The sequence below is a fragment of the Gymnoscopelus microlampas genome (genome assembly GCF_963454915.1).
Source record: "Gymnoscopelus microlampas genome assembly, chromosome: 21".
Taxonomy (NCBI): Eukaryota; Metazoa; Chordata; class Actinopteri; order Myctophiformes; family Myctophidae; genus Gymnoscopelus; species Gymnoscopelus microlampas.
Genome location: NC_139958.1, coordinates 24,606,947 through 24,625,515, shown reverse-complemented (window position 1 = coordinate 24,625,515; position 18,569 = coordinate 24,606,947). Strand labels below are relative to the sequence as shown.

The 18,569-nt window shown below is 39.7% G+C and overlaps 1 protein-coding gene across 2 annotated transcripts; it reads left to right on the top strand.

Moving 5' to 3' along the window:
• The first annotated feature begins 491 nt into the window (after positions 1-491).
• Positions 492-17,201, top strand: fyb1b (FYN binding protein 1 b). 2 transcript variants are annotated; one of them, XM_084046564.1, is made up of 19 exons: positions 492-623; positions 3,316-4,339; positions 7,815-7,941; positions 8,458-8,534; positions 8,706-8,728; positions 9,154-9,209; positions 9,702-9,837; positions 10,217-10,376; positions 11,419-11,548; positions 11,776-11,795; positions 11,993-12,068; positions 13,146-13,229; positions 14,176-14,216; positions 14,723-14,801; positions 15,051-15,144; positions 15,272-15,434; positions 16,056-16,089; positions 16,229-16,260; positions 16,475-17,201. In XM_084046564.1, exons 1-19 carry the CDS (start codon positions 621-623, stop codon positions 16,495-16,497), a joined length of 2,382 nt encoding a protein of 793 aa, XP_083902690.1. In that variant the 5' UTR covers positions 492-620; the 3' UTR covers positions 16,498-17,201. The 2 variants fall into 2 exon arrangements, with proteins under 2 accessions (XP_083902690.1, XP_083902691.1); XM_084046565.1 differs by lacking the exon at positions 13,146-13,229.
• Positions 17,202-18,569: the final 1,368 nt, after the last annotated feature.

Sequence of the window (18,569 nt, the reverse complement as noted above, 5' to 3'; positions counted from 1 at the left end):
GTGTGTGTGTGTGTGTGTGTGTGTGTGTGTGTGTGTGTGTGTGTGTGTGTGTGTGTGTGTGTGTGTGTGTGTGTGTGTGTGTGTGTGTGTGTGTGTGTGTGTGTGTGTGTGTGTGTGTGTGTGTGTGTGCCTACATCACGGTCTGGAAATTGCAGGGAGTTTGCTGGGAATATGCAAATCAATGAGATGGTAACCTAGAGATAAAATAAGCCATGGATAGCAAACACACACACACACACACGCACGCACGCACGCACACACACACACACACACACACACACACACACACACACACACACACACACACACACACACACACACACACACACACACACACACACACACACACACACACACACACACGCACACACACACACACACACACACACACACACACACACACACCACATGCACACCACATGCACACAAATGTACACAGCACTGAGAAGGGAAGTAGTTGGTTACAAAATGACAGGACACAGTGGCTGTGCAGAACACATACAAATCGTTTGCTTTGTCACGTTCCTTTTTGTCACATTCTCATTCACAGCTTCTCTATATGAGAGCAGCTCACTGACAAAACATCTGCTATCTTCTCATAGAGCCATCAACCTTCAATAATGGTGAGTAGCCTACATTATGGTATAGGCAGCTACAATTATAACTGTAATAAGTTATAACTGTAGGGGATGAAAGCTCATATAGTGGAATATGGTGAAGCATGTTATGATTTTAGTGTTCACCACTCAAAATCAGATTCCAATAGAAGATCTGATCAGGATATATTTTATATGTAGTTGCAAAATAAATAACCTGTAATTATTTTAATATTGTAATTGTTTTTGTACTGTTTGTACTGTTTACACATGTTTGGGGAAGTCATTTTTTATATGGTAATAATATAGAAAAGATGGGCTATTTCATAATCCTTGTAATCTTTTATGCAGTATTTGTATTGTGTTAATAATTACAGTATATTCAGGCTACTGACTTGCAAGCTAATTTGGAACAGATCATTTGTCACTAATGTTACATCTGATTTTAGATACATACAATCTTGTATAAGATTCCATTATTAGAGATTAGAGAAGTAACAGCAGTGGCTGTTTACTGTAGTTGTTGTGTCAGCTACATTGTGCAATAGTTATCTGCCGCATCCACTTTTTCATCACATTGGAAATATACAAATCAAGGTTCCTCTTTGGTATTGCCCCAAACGTCAAACCAGAAGAGGTGCTTCTCCATACCAGGCCTGCCTTGATTATGCGGAGTCATTGTAATTTGGTCTGGATAGCACATTGCAATCTTAATATATGGCAATCTTAATACACTGTTATGGACACTACTGTGTTACTAAACAGGATAGGAATCTTCAAACTGCTCAAAGGCCACCACCAGTACAAGACAATGTTATCTGCTTTCACTGTGGGACAAAGAAACTAAGTTTCTCTGTAAACTATATGCATGTCAGCTTAAATAACTAATAATAATCTATAAGGATTATTCTTGGCTGGCAAGCTGTTAGCCTAAATATGTGTAGGCCTACCTTTCCTCTTAGGTGAGCTGATCAAAGCTAATGTGTTACATTTAGAGAACTACCGGTATCTACAAATAGTCATACCCAATGATCACTGTTTTCCCATTATTTTGTTGTATGTTTGAAAGTAGAACTATTCAAAAATGATTTCAAGAAGCCGAACTCAAGTGAGTTTAAATGAACCCTTATTGGTACATTTTTAGCCACTGGTTTTTACATTGTACTGTAGGATATCAGTTCTTTAGTCTTTCTTTCGGCTTGCCTTGGGTCATTTGAGGTTACATCAGTTGAGGAAGATGTTTATCAAATAAGCTTTCATCTTTTTCCTTCCCATTGACTAACAAGTGAGGGTTGGCAGTGACAGGGACTAAACACATGGGGCCATTGGCAACAACTAAATTGGGGAAAGACGAACAGACACACTCAAATGTTGATTGAAAAAGAAGTTCACGGTCATAATAATGTAGATAGATACTGGATGCTAATTAAAAATATAATATATTTTAGGATCATGTAGGTAGGCCTAATATAGGCCTAACTTTCACTGTAAAAGTGTTGGGCGGACATATTCCTGAGTGACGAAGCGTGTTGTTTTTCCGCTGTGGCGGCTTCCCTTGTTGAAGTACATTTTTCTTTTCCAGTATTGTGCTTTGTTGTAATTGCAGCAATGGCACAGGCCAGGTGTACTTTTCTTTTCCTGTTATCTCTACTTCCTCCTGTGGGATTGTTACGTGTGTCTGACTTCATTCAAACCAGCCTCATTAAACGGGTGTGGCAGCTCTCGTACCTAGCCTGTCTACTGTATGGAATACAGTAGAATACTTCATCTCAGGATGAAGACTCTGCTACAGTAGCGGGGGTGGACAGTAACAAAATACATTTACTTGAGTACTGTACTTACGTAAAAAACATTTAGTATCAGCACTTTACTTGTATTTTGGATTATTTCACTCCATTTCAAAGACAAATATTGTACTTTTGACTCACTACATTTATAGGAAGGGAAACGGTACATTATGAATGAACCAATTAAGCCCAATTAAGGGGATATCAATGTTTTGTTTTGTTCATTATCTTATTTAAAAAAAGGCATGCTTTGTCCACTACAGTACATGCAGTGATCCACTCTCACCTATGTCCCCCTCCTACTAATAACAACTAGACAAAAACACCTTGTGTTGAATGATTGTAGGCTGGGGAATTTGCATGAGAACAAAATGCATGCAAGATTTGCCTGCAACAAAGATACATGGATACAGTTGACAGTCCTCACTAAAGCCAGAGTAGATGTTAAAATTATCCCAAACATGTTTGAAAGTCAAATATCCCTCTAACAAATAAGCTTCACCAAATGCTGTTTGAGCAGACCAGGCATGTCTAGGCTGGTGCAGGCTTGGCTCATTGGTTGTATAGTTTCTGACAGCTATAGGAGGCTACACTCATTTAAGTTATTTCTTAACTTCGCATAAGGCTTTATGTGGCATTCAAAATATCAGTTTTCATACATTCATTCATAGGAGAGTTGCCCATTGTCCCGACTTCCTGTTTAGTGCAGTTATGAGGCTTTGCACAACAGGAACTCTTTAATTCAGCCAGGTAAGCACATACTAGGCTAATGATCTGAGATATCAGATATTGTATCAATAACAGAACTATGTATGGCAACATGTTTATGCGCAGTATATACTGTACAAGGTTTCCACCCGGGAGCAACAATATATTTAATCAGATTCTGAATTAAATGAATTCTGAATTCTGGTTGTTTCTCTTCCCTCCAGGAAAACAAATCAGATGTAAAGGCCATGATGGCTCGCTTTCAGACTGGTGGTGCTAACAGCACTGACGAGACGCCTTCCCCATCTCCAGGACGCTTAAAAACAGCCCTGCATCCTACTGTGTCCTCTGGCCCACCACCACAACCCAAGAAACCTGTCTTAGAGAGCCTCTCAAGCAGTACAATTCCTCCTAAACCAACTTTTCTTAAAAGCACCAATCAATCCACAAAAAGTGCTCCAGGGGTACGAGAGACTCCCAAGACCAAAGCCCTGGCTAGCATGTTTGCAAACACCCAAGAGGACTCCAACAGCAACATTAAACCTTTGTTTGCGAATAAAGCGTTTCCCTTCAAGCCACCTCTCTCGCAGGATGCTGAGGTTAAAGTTCCAATGCCCAAGCCTCCGCTCCACAAGCCCTCCTTGAGCTCCACCCTGCCTGGGTCCAAGCCTGCCTTTCCCAAGCCACCTCCGGGGTCACCCTCCAATTTCAAGCCCCCCTGGGTGAAAGAGGACAGTGGGGGTTCATTGTCCACTTCCAGCCCCACCCCGCCAAAGGTACCACCATTCCAACTTAAACCAACCAGCTCAGTGTCAAAGTTATGTCTAAAAAATGAAAATGTGGGAGGAGTTAATATGGACTCCACAAACAAAACGTTCCATACGCCAGACTCTACTCCTAACATCTCCAACTTCAGGACTACCCAGAGTATTTTCAACAAGGAGAGAGAGAAGCCGGCGGACCCATCAGATGATGACTTGAAAGGTGGTGCGGTCAACAAACTGCCCCTTAGTGGTAGCAACTCCACCCCACCTGACAGGCCTCCACCTTCGAAGAAACCTAGTTTTATAAGAAAGATGGCTGCCTCATCCACTGAGACCAACAACATTAGTGAGGATGCCTCTTTGACCCCTAAACGAAACCCCTTACCCAACAGTTTAGCCCTGGGCCCTGCCCCAGCCAAGCCCAACAGACCTCCAAGAGTCAACCTAGACGGCTTGAGAGGAGGCACTGATGTCTCCAATGAGGGTGAGTTGGTTTTTGACCAAATACAAACAGAATTATCATCAGAATTATCATCTAAACATTAACATTTGTATTTTATGGGTTCAACCTTAGTTTCCATAACCTTAGTTTCTCCTGAATGTTATTGCAAATGTCCTCCTTCTCAATGAGAACCAGCTCAAAGCCTTTTGAATATGTAGCCTAGATGTAACACATTTGGGATGTGCAATTTATTTGTATGGTTTTGGCAATAAAACTGAGAAGAAACATTATTATTTATGAATGGCATGAACACTGCATTTATGCTAGCATAAATGTCAAATAAATACAACCAGTCACATAAAACTGTGTATAGAATGTCATTATCACTCTCTATATTGAGATGCAGGGGCTGCAGTTGCTGAAACTCACCATTCATGTTTCCAATTACATTTTTATCTCCAAAAGCTATCCAAAATCTACTAAGTCTTCATCTAGTCACAAAATAAATGTTCATACATAGATTAGCCTACTGGTGATCTGAAACTAATGGGAATCTATGAACAGGGAAAAGTAAGTGAGTGTCCTGTGTTTGTCCAGCTCCTTGTGTATCTGGGAGATGATAGCAGCAAGCTACTTGGCTAATGATAAATCATATCAACACTACAGTCACTCTCTTAATGAGCTGATAACAAGGCTATCTCGTAAACCACTGGACTGATCAGCTCCAAATGACTTGTGCACACACAAGGAAGTGACTCCATGCGATTCCTTTCACATCATTTAAGTTTTATATATTTTTTAATATTTATTTATTTAAAACAAATTAAGTCAATGGTTGTTGGGTTGGGCTGAAAACATGCCCAAATATGGAGTCATATGTCATAGATACGTCATAGTCAGAAGACAGATGTCCCGATGTCATAGACTGGATACTGGACACTTTACACCTGATGGGGCCTCTCCATACCGTATACTGAATAACTAGCTTGCATAGGGTCTTCAGACTAGGGTGTAAGTCTAAGATGTACAGGGGAACGATCTGATACGTATATGATTATGTATGCATCTTCCAAAGACGATAATACAATCTCTCAGACTCCTACTAAGCAACACACTAAGATCCTTGAACACCTTCCCAACATCCTTCCAAGAAAAGGTCTGTGGTTTGAATTTCCACAGATCATTCAAGGTTAGGCCCAAACTTAAGGCAACTGAAGGTACAGCTCTCCATTGTCGGCTGAGGCTGAATGTCCAAAGATATACAGTACATGACCTTCAGACACAGACTGAGTGGTGGCACCTCGCTCCTGGAACAGTCCTATACAGCTCATAGATGTGCAATTTTCAGCGAGTAACACCAACGTATGATGTAGTATAAATTACAGGTGCTTTTAAGTGATATTTTGGGTGAAAGCAAAACAAAATGTGAAAAAGCTCTTTATTCTGATAGTAATCATTGCTAATTGCTATAGAGTTATATGTAGCAAGTCTTTAGTAAAAAGAAGATACATTTTCAGGTGGGACACAAGTTCATCTAATTAATCAATGATCACAGTACATACAGTATTCTGTATGAGTATTATGTATGAGTTCTCTCTCCTGATTGGATGAACTTGTTATCCTGAACAGAGAATGTATTTTCTGTTCACTAAAGAGATGGAATGATGGAGAGACCGCTGTTACTGAACAAATACTCTTTAGCAAAGATTACTATGGGAATGTAGAGGAGCTATTTAACACCTATTATTGCAAAAAATAAATCTGACTTGCAGCACCTTTAAGCCTGAGTTGATACTGTTTTGATCAGGTGCACTCTCTCTCTCCAGTCACACAAATACTTGGTTCCTCTATGCAATCAAGTTCCCTTTTCAGTTTGTCCCCGGCCCTGCTTCCCCCTGTCACCTCCTCTCTCCTCTGAGTCTGCACAGCTGATCCTGTCTCTTTGCATGGGGAAGTAAGTTCCAGTAAAAACAACTCCCTGACCCTCCAATATAACAGTCAGGCATCAGGTAGCACAATAACAGAGTATTGCAGCCAGACTTAAAGGGATAGTTCATCCCCAAAATGACTTTTTTTCTATCGATTAGTCACCCCATGGAGACTTGAATTCATGGATAGTTTTTTGTTTATGTCGCTTTCCTAAGCAAATCATTTGATGACCGGCAGCGGTTCCGGTAGGAGACAGAAAGAGTCTCCTTTGTGTCTCCTACCGAACTGCTGCCTACCGGTCCGCTGGTCATCAAATTACCAGCGGACATTTGGGTGAACTATCCCTTTAACGTAAGATAAAATATTGTGGGAAAAACACCAACCACAAGACATTTCAATGCCTATGTAGTGGAACGCAGTGAGCTGGGATTTTACCCGAGGTTCCCACTTGTCTGACGTGTTACCAGTCATGCCAATAGGGCTGAGCCCGATTGGCAGGTCTGTGCACGCCGGTCCTTGCTAATTTGACTGTGGGGGCTACAATCACCCCCCCGATCTTTGGAGCACGTCCTCGTGCTTCACACTTCACGCCGCGGACCACCGTACACGACGTCCCTCATGAGGATATTTACGCTCCTCGTCCTGCTGACTACGCCAGATTGTAGTGGAACGCAGTGAGCTGGGATTGAACACGAGGCTCCCACTCGCCAGTCCGACGTGTTACCAGTCATGCCAATAGGGCTGAGCCCGATTGGCAGGTCTGTTGCACGCCGGTCCTTACTAATTTGACTGTGGGGACTACACCTAGCTGACAGAGAGGGATCGGGGCCCCGGTAGACTATACTGTAGACTCAGCAAATCACAGTTCTGTACAGTATTTAGTAGATATGAATCACATTAGTCTTAGCAAGGTGTCTTCCTCTATTCCATGTTCAACTTTATCTTCACAAGAAATAAACAGCTCATATGATTATATGATTTTATGTTATGTTCCAAATGTATTTAGCCACTTTTACCGCAGTTTATTCTTTTACATTCCTTTTTAACGTTGATGTTATGTTATTTATTATGTTATTATATACACTGACATTTCACTGTGATTGATGCATCTCTTTTCTGTACAGGTTGTAATAAATGGATTTCTGTTGGACATATAAATCACATCATAATGTTTTATTTACGTATGCCAGTGAAGATTTGTTTCTCGCTTAAGGCATGTGACTTTGTTTTTAACCCTGTACTCGATGAGGCATGAGGCCTTTGTTGCAGTGTGTGGTTTTCACACCTTTGAACGTCAAACGAGACTGAGTGAGCTGCGGTGTTACAGGAAAGTAAACGAGGAAGGGGAAAATATATTTTAAAGAGTACTTTGAACTTTCTTTGAAGCACTAAATAGTTTTTCTTTGCACTCTACTTGCATGACATGATGATTTAAGTCATTTGTTGACTTTACGTTCATGCCATTGAAATGCCTAAATTGTAAATCATAATTTTACAATTCAGTGCAGAGAAAGGTATTGCAACACACACCAGAAGATGCATCAGACATCTTTATCCTTGCTTATGTCATGTATTTGTTGTGATGAAGGTCCTGGAACTTCAAGGAAGGCCTCCTTTCCCTTTCCCCCAGCCTCTCATCCTAGTAACCATGTGACCCCATCGCTGACCTCTCAATATTCAGCCCCATCTTTACCCCCACGACACCCAGGAGCCATGTAAGTAACACAAACGCACGCACGCACGCACGCACGCACGCACGCACGCACGCACGCACGCACGCACGCACGCACACACACACACACACACACACACACACACACACACACACACACACACCTCAACATTCAAATTAAACACTTTGATTACAAATTTCTTCAGGTTGTATAGGCTCTCTCGGTAGACTGCTTAATAATAATAATATTTTTCAAATGCACTGAAAGCTCTAAAAATACTGGAAAATTAAGTGCATGCGTCCCGCCTCCCCCCACTTCTGTTTCACCTTTGCAGCCGCGCAAATAAGTTCTACTATAAATCAAATTAGTCGAAGACTGTCCAGCTTGCTGCAGAAATTGAAATAGAAAAATATATTTTAACGAACGGAAATGACGACATGACAGCTTCTTGTGCGGAACGTTTATGAGGTGGAATTAGAGACTTTCTGTAGGATTCGAAGATTGTGTAAGAGTTGTCTGGCTTGAGAGACTACTACTAGTATCTAACTGTGCCTCCAGAATCCAACCAGATCAAGATGAGAACTATGATGATGTTGGCTTGATGACCTCTCCACCTCCACCACCACCCTCCGCAGGTAATAGAGCTTCATATCATTCATACCATAGATAGCATCATTTTAGTGTATGGCCTACTGTAGCTCTGACATAATGTGTTAAAGTAAGCAGCAGAATTCTTCTCTGCACTACGATAATAGTTCATAAATGTTATTCACTTGTAATGATGATTCAACATCCCTGTTCTCTAGCTCACCCAAGTCAGAGGCCAAAGGTGAGTGTATTTTTATTTTATTTTTTAGAATTGCTCATGCACATAGCACAAGCACAGACACATGGGTACGTATTTGTGTTTATACACACATTGTTGAACACTACTATAATGTTTATAGCATTGGTTCTCAAAGATCCTTGAAGGAGTTATAGGGGGTCCCCAGCTAAATGATTGATAGTTGGGATTCAAGTTATATTAACACTGAGTATTTTACAGTGTATCGGAGAGATTGGGGCCCCAGAGATCAAAATCATATCAAATGTTGGTCTGTGGCCTAATATTAAGTCCTTGAAATTAAAAAGGTTGAGAATCACTGGTTTTATTGCATAGACAGCATGTGCCAACTCTTCTTTAGTTTGTCAAGACATACATTATATTAATTTCCCTGGTTATTGATTTTTTTCTTCTTCTTTTTTTTTGCACAGAGCCAACAAGAGGATGAAAGTGATGAGGAGATGTATGAGGATCTTGATGAGCGATGGTAAGGACGACTAGGTTTTTTCCCCACAAAGGGCACCACAAGACACCCTCTGCTCAATTGTAGCACCCATGGTCACAGAATTGTTCTGCTAAACCCTGCTTTTAACCTTCTATGATTGATTATGTGTTGTTACCATGTAGCACTCTGGGATTCCCTGTGAATGAAAAGTGCTATACAAATAAAATGTATAATTATTATTGTTCACAAGGTTATCTCAGGTGGTTTCCCAGCGTGCATGCATACTTAAACGGGGTGTAAGTGATATGTTTTTGTTAGAAAAAAGTTTTGATCTAAAGTTAAAGCTCTACTTTCAGAAGAAGGGTTTTGGTTTTCCAATAACAGGCATCTCCCCATCTCTACAGCTCTTTAGAAAACAGAAAACAACATTTTCAGGATGGGATACCAATTTTATCCAATCAAGAGAGAGAACTCCTCCTACTTGCTGTAGCTTGCTGTATGTCCATCACTGTCTCTCTTTCTATCCATCAACAGGGATGCCACCGACCAAAAGGAACAAGAGAAGAAGAGAGACAAAGACGAGAAGGAAGAGAAAAGGCGCCTGGAATTGGAGAAGAAAGAACAGAAAGAGCGTGAAAAGAAAGAACAAGATGCCAGGAAGAAATTCAAAGTGACTATCCTACTATATAATTTGTTTTCACAAATAGCAAAAATAGCAGATCTACAAGCTCACATCATGTCACAGTGCAACCTGTTGTGAGCTTGTAGATCTGCTATGCAATTATTTTTTGTACTTTTGTGTGACACTGTAGTATGACGAAGTAAGGCCTTAACTTAAATATGGAGATACAAGGTTTCTACCCAACAGCGATGATATTATGCTGGGACTACATTGGGACACTTTGACCAACCTGTCTCAAATTAACAGACGCTCCCTCCCTGTTATAACCCTGTGTGTGTGTGTGTGTGTGTGTGTGTGTGTGTGTGTGTGTGTGTGTGTGTGTGTGTGTGTGTGTGTGTGCGTGTGCGTGCGTGCGAGCGTGTTATAGTTGTCTGGCCCACTGCTGGTAATCCACAAAGGGACAGCTCGTGTGGACAGTCGAGGCAGTAAAACAGACCTGTCCCTGAGGAAAGGAGATGAGGTGCATATCATCCGCGTCCAGGGCAACCCAGAGGGCAAATGGCTGGGACGGACAGAAGACGGGTCCAGTACGTTTTTTGGCAACAATGTGTTTTCTTCTTATGCTGTTTGTCATCACAGCTGTGTGTGACCAATAACTACACATTGTGTTCAGGATGTGGCAAGTCTGGTTTGAATCTGACAGCTTGTCAATATTAGTCGCATAGCGACGGCTTTTGGTCGCGCGCGCGCGTGTGTGTCTGAGTGTGTGTGTGCATGTATGCACACACACACACACACACACACACACACACACACACACACACACACACACACACACACACACACACACACACACACACACACACACACACACACACACACACACACACACACACACACACACACACTGCAATATGCATGCAGTACTTGCATGTGCAAACCACTCCAAGGCATCAGCCACATCCTGCTGGCCCCATGCAGTCACATGGTTCCTGTGATTCTGCCCGCCAGACCCCTAGAGAGAGGGAGAAAGTACTGTTTACTTGTATACATGCTACAGTAGACAGAATCCTCATTCATTTAACTCTGAGAGTGTATGTGCAAATGGGTTTAGTTTTGTAGTTAGTTTTGTACTAAATGGACAAAACTAAATGGTTTGTACTCTGAGTTACAAATGGATAGATGAGCACTATTTTACTGTACTGTGCATAGATAGAAAACCCTAAACCAATCCAGTTGTCACATGCTGTTAGTTTCAAAGACCAACTCCGACTTATATCCTGACCAGGTAGCCATTCAGTTCTAACAATGTTCAACGTGACTTTAATTAGAAATGTCCTTTTGTTAGATGATTAGAAAATGAAAGCTTATATCAGTGGCTCTATTGTATTTTGCCACGGACACCCATCTAAAAATATTGTATGTCAGGGACCCCCATACAAGATTTCTGTTGTTAAAATGTTTAAAGAATATTCCAAATGTATCAAAAACACTGCTTGTGTGCGTGCGCGTGTGTGTGTGTGCGTGCGCGCACGCGCGTGTGTGTGTGCGCGTGAGTGCGTGCGTGCCTGCATAATGCTTGCGCATAAACATGATACGTATGTCTGTGTATCTTTGTGTATATTATAGTTGGCTATGTGAAGACTGCTTCTGTGGAAATTGACTTTGACTCTCTGAAGCACCAGGGGAGTTCTGTTATGACCCAGCAGGACTATGACCCTGAGGTTTATGATGACATAGATTTTGCTCCTGACAACAGGTACAGTGAATATGAAATGATAATTCTCCCTATAAATATTAGTGTGTGCGTGTGCGTGTGCGTGTGCGTGGTGCGTGTGCGTGTGCGTGTGCGTGTGTGTGTGTGTGTGTGTGTGTTTGTGTGTGTGCGTGTGTGTGTGAGTGTGCGTGAGCGTGAGCGTGTGTGAAGTGAATAGCTTTTCAACCATTTATCCTTAACATCTATGTGAACATTTCTTCTCTCTACAGTGACATCAAAGGACTGGGAGGTATGCTCCAAAAATGTATAGTTTCACTTTAATTTCACTTTTAACCAAACTGTTTTTATATAAATCTGAAGACATGCTCTCATGGTTGTAAGTAAAGGTAAATCTTTCTTAACTTGTGTCTTAGTTCTTATTTTTCCTTTTTGGTGTTGCTACTGTATGTTGTATGGCGTTTAGTGTTTGCGTTTTTTGTCCTTTAGTGTTTCTGCCCCCTCCACCTGAGGAGGATGATGGAGAGATCTATGATGATGTGGTTGATCCAAGTCTGAATATCAGGTCAGAATGCATTTTGAATGATTGATTGATTGAATATTTTATCAACAGTTTGCATATAATAATGCAAAAAGGATACCACAACAAGCCCTGAGGGCTTGTTTCCATTGTGGTCCTGTGTATTCAATTGATCAAGACATGTAAAGACATACAATACTATATACAAATGAATGAATTGACCCATAGGCCTACAGAAGAAAATAAGGGTTTATAAGAAATCCAATATTAAACTTTTAATCTTTTTATATTCAGCTGATACTTTTATTAACAACTTACAATGGTTAATGTTACATTTCTGTATCACCAGCGTTACAAGATATTAGGAAGTAGGCCATGTTTCAGAGCCGCAACATGTTAATGTAGATGCATCTAATATGCTGTTATTTAACCATAGCTCCGTAAATGTATTGTTTGGAGTACTCAATACATGATGCCAAATCCACTCTTTTTTTCTGATGCAGCAAATCAAAAGCAAAAAGAAGTATTCAAATGTAATCTAACAAAGATGGTATTACTAGAGAATAAATACAAACAACATGAATGACATGACGCATTTCCATCAACATGTGTATTCAACACGAGATAATGTATGCACTGAGTAGGCTCTATGCACAGCAGCCATATTGGGAATGAATTGGGCTTCCTTACTTCCTTCACTGTTGTTACCAATAACTCTTGGTTATTACAATAATTATTACAATAACTCTGAGAGTGTACAAATGGAACCAAATGGACCCCATTTGTACACTCTCAGAGTTACACACCCACCATAAGGGGCCATTTGGGAACCAAAATGGAGTGTTTCCAGTGAGCCAACATGCACTATATCAGCACCCTGACCAGAATGGAACAGAGCCTTCGTTAGTATCTTTGGTAACACCTGTGAAGGAAGTAAGAAGAAGACCAATTTCTTTCCAATATAGCTGCTGTGCATAGAGCCTATTATGCAGATAAAGAATACCATAAAGTCAACATACGGTATGCATGTGTGTTCACAAGTGAGAAGAGAAAGTGAAACAGAAAATTAAAAGAGAAACAAATGGTACTTACTTTTCACTTTTGGTTGGCCATGCCCTCTAGTCCACTGGAACACAAGTCATCTCCTAAGTCTCGTGGCTTCCTGAGGATGTTTGAGTGGAGGAAACCTGCTACTACCACTAATGAGTAAAACACTCTCCGTTGTGAAGCCTTGATTACACTTTGTCCTACGACGGAGTATAAATTAAGCACGACTGATCACAAATCTGCATGCCCAATGATGCTAATCCCTGAACTTTCAACCCTCCCCTCTCCCACGGGGAGATAATCACTTTGGGGTGAAATTGCCCTTGTTTGCAGTGGTGAAAAGTAACTAAGTACATTTACTCGAGTACTGTACTTAAGCAAAATGTTGAGGTATTTTTACTTTACTGGAGTATTTCCAGTTTTCAATACTTTTACTTCTACTCCACTAAATCTCAAGGGCAAATATTGTACTTTTACTCCACTACAATTATTTGAAAACTTTAAGAGGTACTTTAAGTATAGTTTGATGCCATTACTTTTTTACTGTTACTCAAGTAAACTTTGATTACCGGACTTGTAACAGAGTGTTTCTACATTGCAGTATTGATACTTTGACTTAAGTAAAAATACATTGAGTACTTTTCCACCACTGCATGTTTGCCGATTGTAAGTGACGTTTCCCCACACCATTTTCTTCACCTTATGGGTAACAACTAACTCTAGAACAGCATTGACACCCTTTTCATTAACAATCTTGATTAGTCATAATAATTGGCAGTTTCATTACTGACAGGGCAATCAATTAAAGTGACATTCAGCTGAATGATGTGTTGATTAATTAGAATCAGTGTTTCAGATTTCTGGTCACTTTATTAAAAGTAATCTTTTTATGTGGTTTAATCGTTGTTTCAGTCAGCAATTACCTCCCAACATGGAGAAAGCAAAGAGATTACGTGCAATTAACTAATCACTAATGACTTATCATTGCATGATTAGAACATTTTACAACTGACTCTAATTTATTTAATCCAATATTAACCCATACTTATACAATGATATTGAATGTTGTATAATATGTTAATGGTAATACTTTTATTCATGTCAGAGTACCTCCACCAAGCCAGTTTTCTGCCGAGGGGAATTCAGGTATCTATCTTTTTTATAATGCTATTATACTGTAGTTACATTTTTGTTACAAATTTCGCTTTGCGTTTGTGATCCATGAACTATTATTTAATACAATAGTTTGTGCCTGCCTTTATCTCAGCTCATAACTGTACTACTTTGAAACCGCAGACTAGTGGCGAGTGACTGCAGTAAATTAGTGGTGTGTGTGTGTGTGTGTGTGTGTGTGTGTGTGTGTGTATGTGTGTGTGTGTGTGTGTGTGTGTGTGTGTGTGTGTGTGTGTGTGTGTGTGTGTGTGTGTGTGTGTGTGTGTAATAGTTTCTTATTAATTATTATTTAGTATGCGCAATAGAATTGTTGGGCCCAGAGTTAGCTATATACAGTAGCTAATTTGTATAGGTCCCAGGAAATACTGGGCAGCTCTCAGTTCTAGTGAAGTGCAACCCCCTGGGAAAATGTTCTCTACCATCTTACTTAACAATTAAGAGTTCACAAGTTCACTGACTTCCGGTTTGTGTTTCCTTAGACCAATCAGCAGTTGATGAAGAAATTTATGATGATGTTGACTCTCAAATTGTCCGTCCTCCTCCTCCCCTAATCAGCAGGTAAAATCACTAAAGAGCCAAAACATGTTATAAAACATTGCTACTATACCACGTAACACACTAAACAACGTATATCATCTCCATGGGTGAAGTTTATGCTGTGACGTAGATTCCGTTAGCTTTCTCATTTTCACTAAGACCTCTTAATATCATATGTATCACTAAGATTTCTATAGTGTTTATCACTATAAAGATCTCTATCTCTTAATTTGACCACTACTATAAATAATATATATATTTTCTCTCTAGCCTCACAGCTTTGAAACACAAGCTGGAAGAGATGGATCCAAAGAAGCAGAAAAAGTTTGAGAAAGAGGAAAGGGACTTCCGGAAAAAGTTTAAGGCATGTGATTGTGCTTTCATCATTGCTTTATCTCACCCTGTGAGAGGACTCATGTGATTCTTAGTTCTTCGCAATGATTTTCAAACACTGCAAGACATGACTAGTTTTCATATCCACTTTATTATAGTATGAAGGAGAGATCCAGGTGCTGTATCAGGTGACCATCATCCCCACGTTATCTAATAAAAAGTGGAGTGGCAAAGATCTGCCAATCAAATCGAGGGAAACTGTTGATGTCATTGTTAAAGCCATGGACAACAAGCTGATCTGTAGGAACGAAGAGGGCAAGTGTGAGTACCTACCTGCCTTCCTATCTGTCTATACATAAAAATCCTCAGTGTTAATTCTACTAAAGAAATGTGTTAACATTTACCTAAATGCTGATTTAACTAAGTTTACAAATTGACCAAAATGTTGATGTTAATAGTAACACTTACGGGTCCATTTGGGTCCATTTTCACACTCTCAGAGTTTAATTAAGGTCCAGATGAAACAGCATCTGGACATATTTCTTTGTGATAGGCATGGCGGGACATAATGTTGGGAGGAATTTGAGTTAAATGTTGAAAAAAAGGGCTGTGTCAAAACAACATGGAGAATTACAATTGAACATTGACTGTTGGGTGGATGTCATAATTTCTGGTTGAAATTGGTTGGTTCAAGCATTCGTGTAAGCACATATATTTTGTTCTACAGGAAGAAAACATGATTGGATTTTCATATAAGAATACTAAGACATTATTTTTTTGTAGTATTATTATTGATTATTTTGGTTTACAGGATGACAGGGAATGTGATCATTTTTGTTTTCATTTTACTGTGAATATAATCGAGTATATCCATGTAGTACAGTATAGTATGTCTCTCTGCCTGAGATGAATAATAATGATCTATCACACTTCCGTTTACAGTTGGTTATGTTTCGACAAGCCACATTGACATGGAGTAAGTATGACACATTCAAAGACAAAACACACATGCTTGCTTCCACGCACGCACATGCACGCACACACAGCTTAATTTAAATATTATGTTATTCTTTATTCGTATTCATTTATTCTTTGTTTTCTTTTTCTGTTCCTAGGGATGCTGATATCTATGATGACATTGGAGATGGTATGTTTTAATGGTTAGGGATCCTTTTATAATGAGAGATGATGACAGCAAAGCAGTCATTTTATAATGAACACATACTTTACAAAAAGCATATTTAATACATCTAAAATACTAAGATGAAAACACTCATACTAGAGGTTTTCCTATTATTTTGATTATTTTAATGTTCTATTTCATGGCAAATGTTCATAGTTGATATATGATTTCTTCACAGATTGCATCTATGACAACGACTGAAAAAAGACCCCTCTAATCACTGTATTGCAATGACTTTATTACTAATGTTCTTTGTTAGGCCTGATTCTTTTGTTTTATGTGTTTTCTTTACATTATTTATTGTGTTGTGATATTAGCATTTATCAGAGGAGATTATGTGCACATCTTGTACCTGTATTTAGGCCAGGTGCTGGACATCAAGGCAAATATCAAGGAGAAGAAGATCTTCATCAGGCAAATATGATGCCTGATGAAGACCTATAAGGTCGAAACGTTGCGCCATTGAAGAAAATACATTTTGGGAGCTTAAAACCAGTGTGCGGATGTTTTTACCTTCTTCTCCTTGATATTAGCATTTATCATCAGTCATGAGAACAATACAGTCTTTTATACATTATTTTATTTGTTAAAAGCAGATTTTTAAAAGTTTTTACAGTTGTTGCAGCATAAAACATATTTAATAATATAACATCTTGTGGATTGCAATGGGTTAGCTACAGTGTACAAAGCAACAATGTCAAAAGACAAAATTGGAAAACATTACATAAAGCAGCAGTATTTAATTTCTCATTTTAAATGTCTCCCTTTGTATTTCTTTGTTTCTTTGTTTTATTTTTCCTTTTTTTTGTCTTGAGTGGTACCAGGGTCAAAACTTCTGTAGCCAATTTTGGAACATTGTCCAGGGCTTAAAGTGTTGTTCAAACATAAAAGAACTATGCACTTTTTGCTTTGATGTTTTATGTTTCTATTTCTATGCAGGTTTGTTTTTACTTCTTCATGCGCTGCTGGTGCCTATGCAAGTTCAAATGCTTTTTTTGGTTCTTATTTAACTTGTTATGCCTGTTATTTAACAAACTCTTCCATTAAGGAAATTATTCTGAATCCAGGGTGCCCCCAGCAAAATGATTTAACTATAAGTTAACCTAATGAGAGAATGTAAGAAAGACTATTCAAATTTGCCCTTAGACTCTTTTTGTATAGAACTTAGGTTTAACCTAAGGTTGGACAAAAATGCTTAGGTTTCCTTTCTTGAGCATCACCACCTGTTTGATGTTCTGCTTATGGTCCTGATGGCTCAGCAGATGAGCATAAATAACCGCCATGCAGGCCAACACCTCTTGGTTAGCCCATGCACATTGAGCAGCACACCCACAGCACAGCCTCCAGCAGAATGCACTAAAAAGTAAGTGGTATGTCTGCTAGAATGAAACCATAAATAAAACAAAATGTGTGTGTGCAGGCAGGCAGGCAGGCGGACAGACAGACAGACAGACAGACAGACAGACAGACAGGCAGGCAGGCAGGCAGGCAGACAGACAGACAGACAGGCAGGCAGGCAGGCAGGCAGGCAGGCAGGCAGACAGACAGACAGACAGACAGACAGACAGACAGACAGACAGTGTTATACCTACAGCAACAGTCATGGATGAAAGCTTCATAGCAGCAGAGTACAGCAGTGCACCTCAGTGGATCTTCATTGTCATTACACATTTCTAATACGATGCAGCCTAATAAAGTCCGTCATGCTAAATAGCATAGACCAATTATTTGTTTACTAACATTGAGCCTGGACGCACAGGTGATTGTTTCACGCAATCAATTCCCAACCTGTTTCGGGGTGCACTGGTTTCAGCACACCCCAACCCCCTCTTGTGTGTGTTGGCTAGTGAGACGCGTCCTAACGAGACCTGATATAATGGGTTTCGTTGCGCGCATACTGGCTGCACGCAGCCAGTATGACGTCGTCTGTTAAGGGGTCTATACCAGGCCAGCTACGTGTTCATGTTTATTCATTCATTCATCCATTTATCTTTATAGACCTATTTATTCAAGTATTGTAGGCCTACTATTATTGATCAATCTATATGATCTTGATGATTTTACATGCATCAACGCTATTTGAAATATTAAAACATCTTCTCGTAATTTAGTCCTAGAATGGCTGTGATATTACATGATAATAATATAAATGAACACGAAAACGTATGATCGGTTTTTAGAATACGAAGAGGTTTGCTTTCGGGTGTAAGTTAATGATCAGTGAGTTATAATTGTTTATGACTTTTGGCACCGCGTCCATCATCATATCATAT

Bases quoted from the DNA above. Each gene is read 5' to 3' on its own strand.
- fyb1b (XM_084046564.1), top strand. The intron at 7,942-8,457 runs GTAAGTAACACA...CTGTGCCTCCAG, and splicing joins CCACGACACCCAGGAGCCAT to AATCCAACCAGATCAAGATG. The intron at 12,069-13,145 runs GTCAGAATGCAT...CATGCCCTCTAG, and splicing joins GATCCAAGTCTGAATATCAG to TCCACTGGAACACAAGTCAT.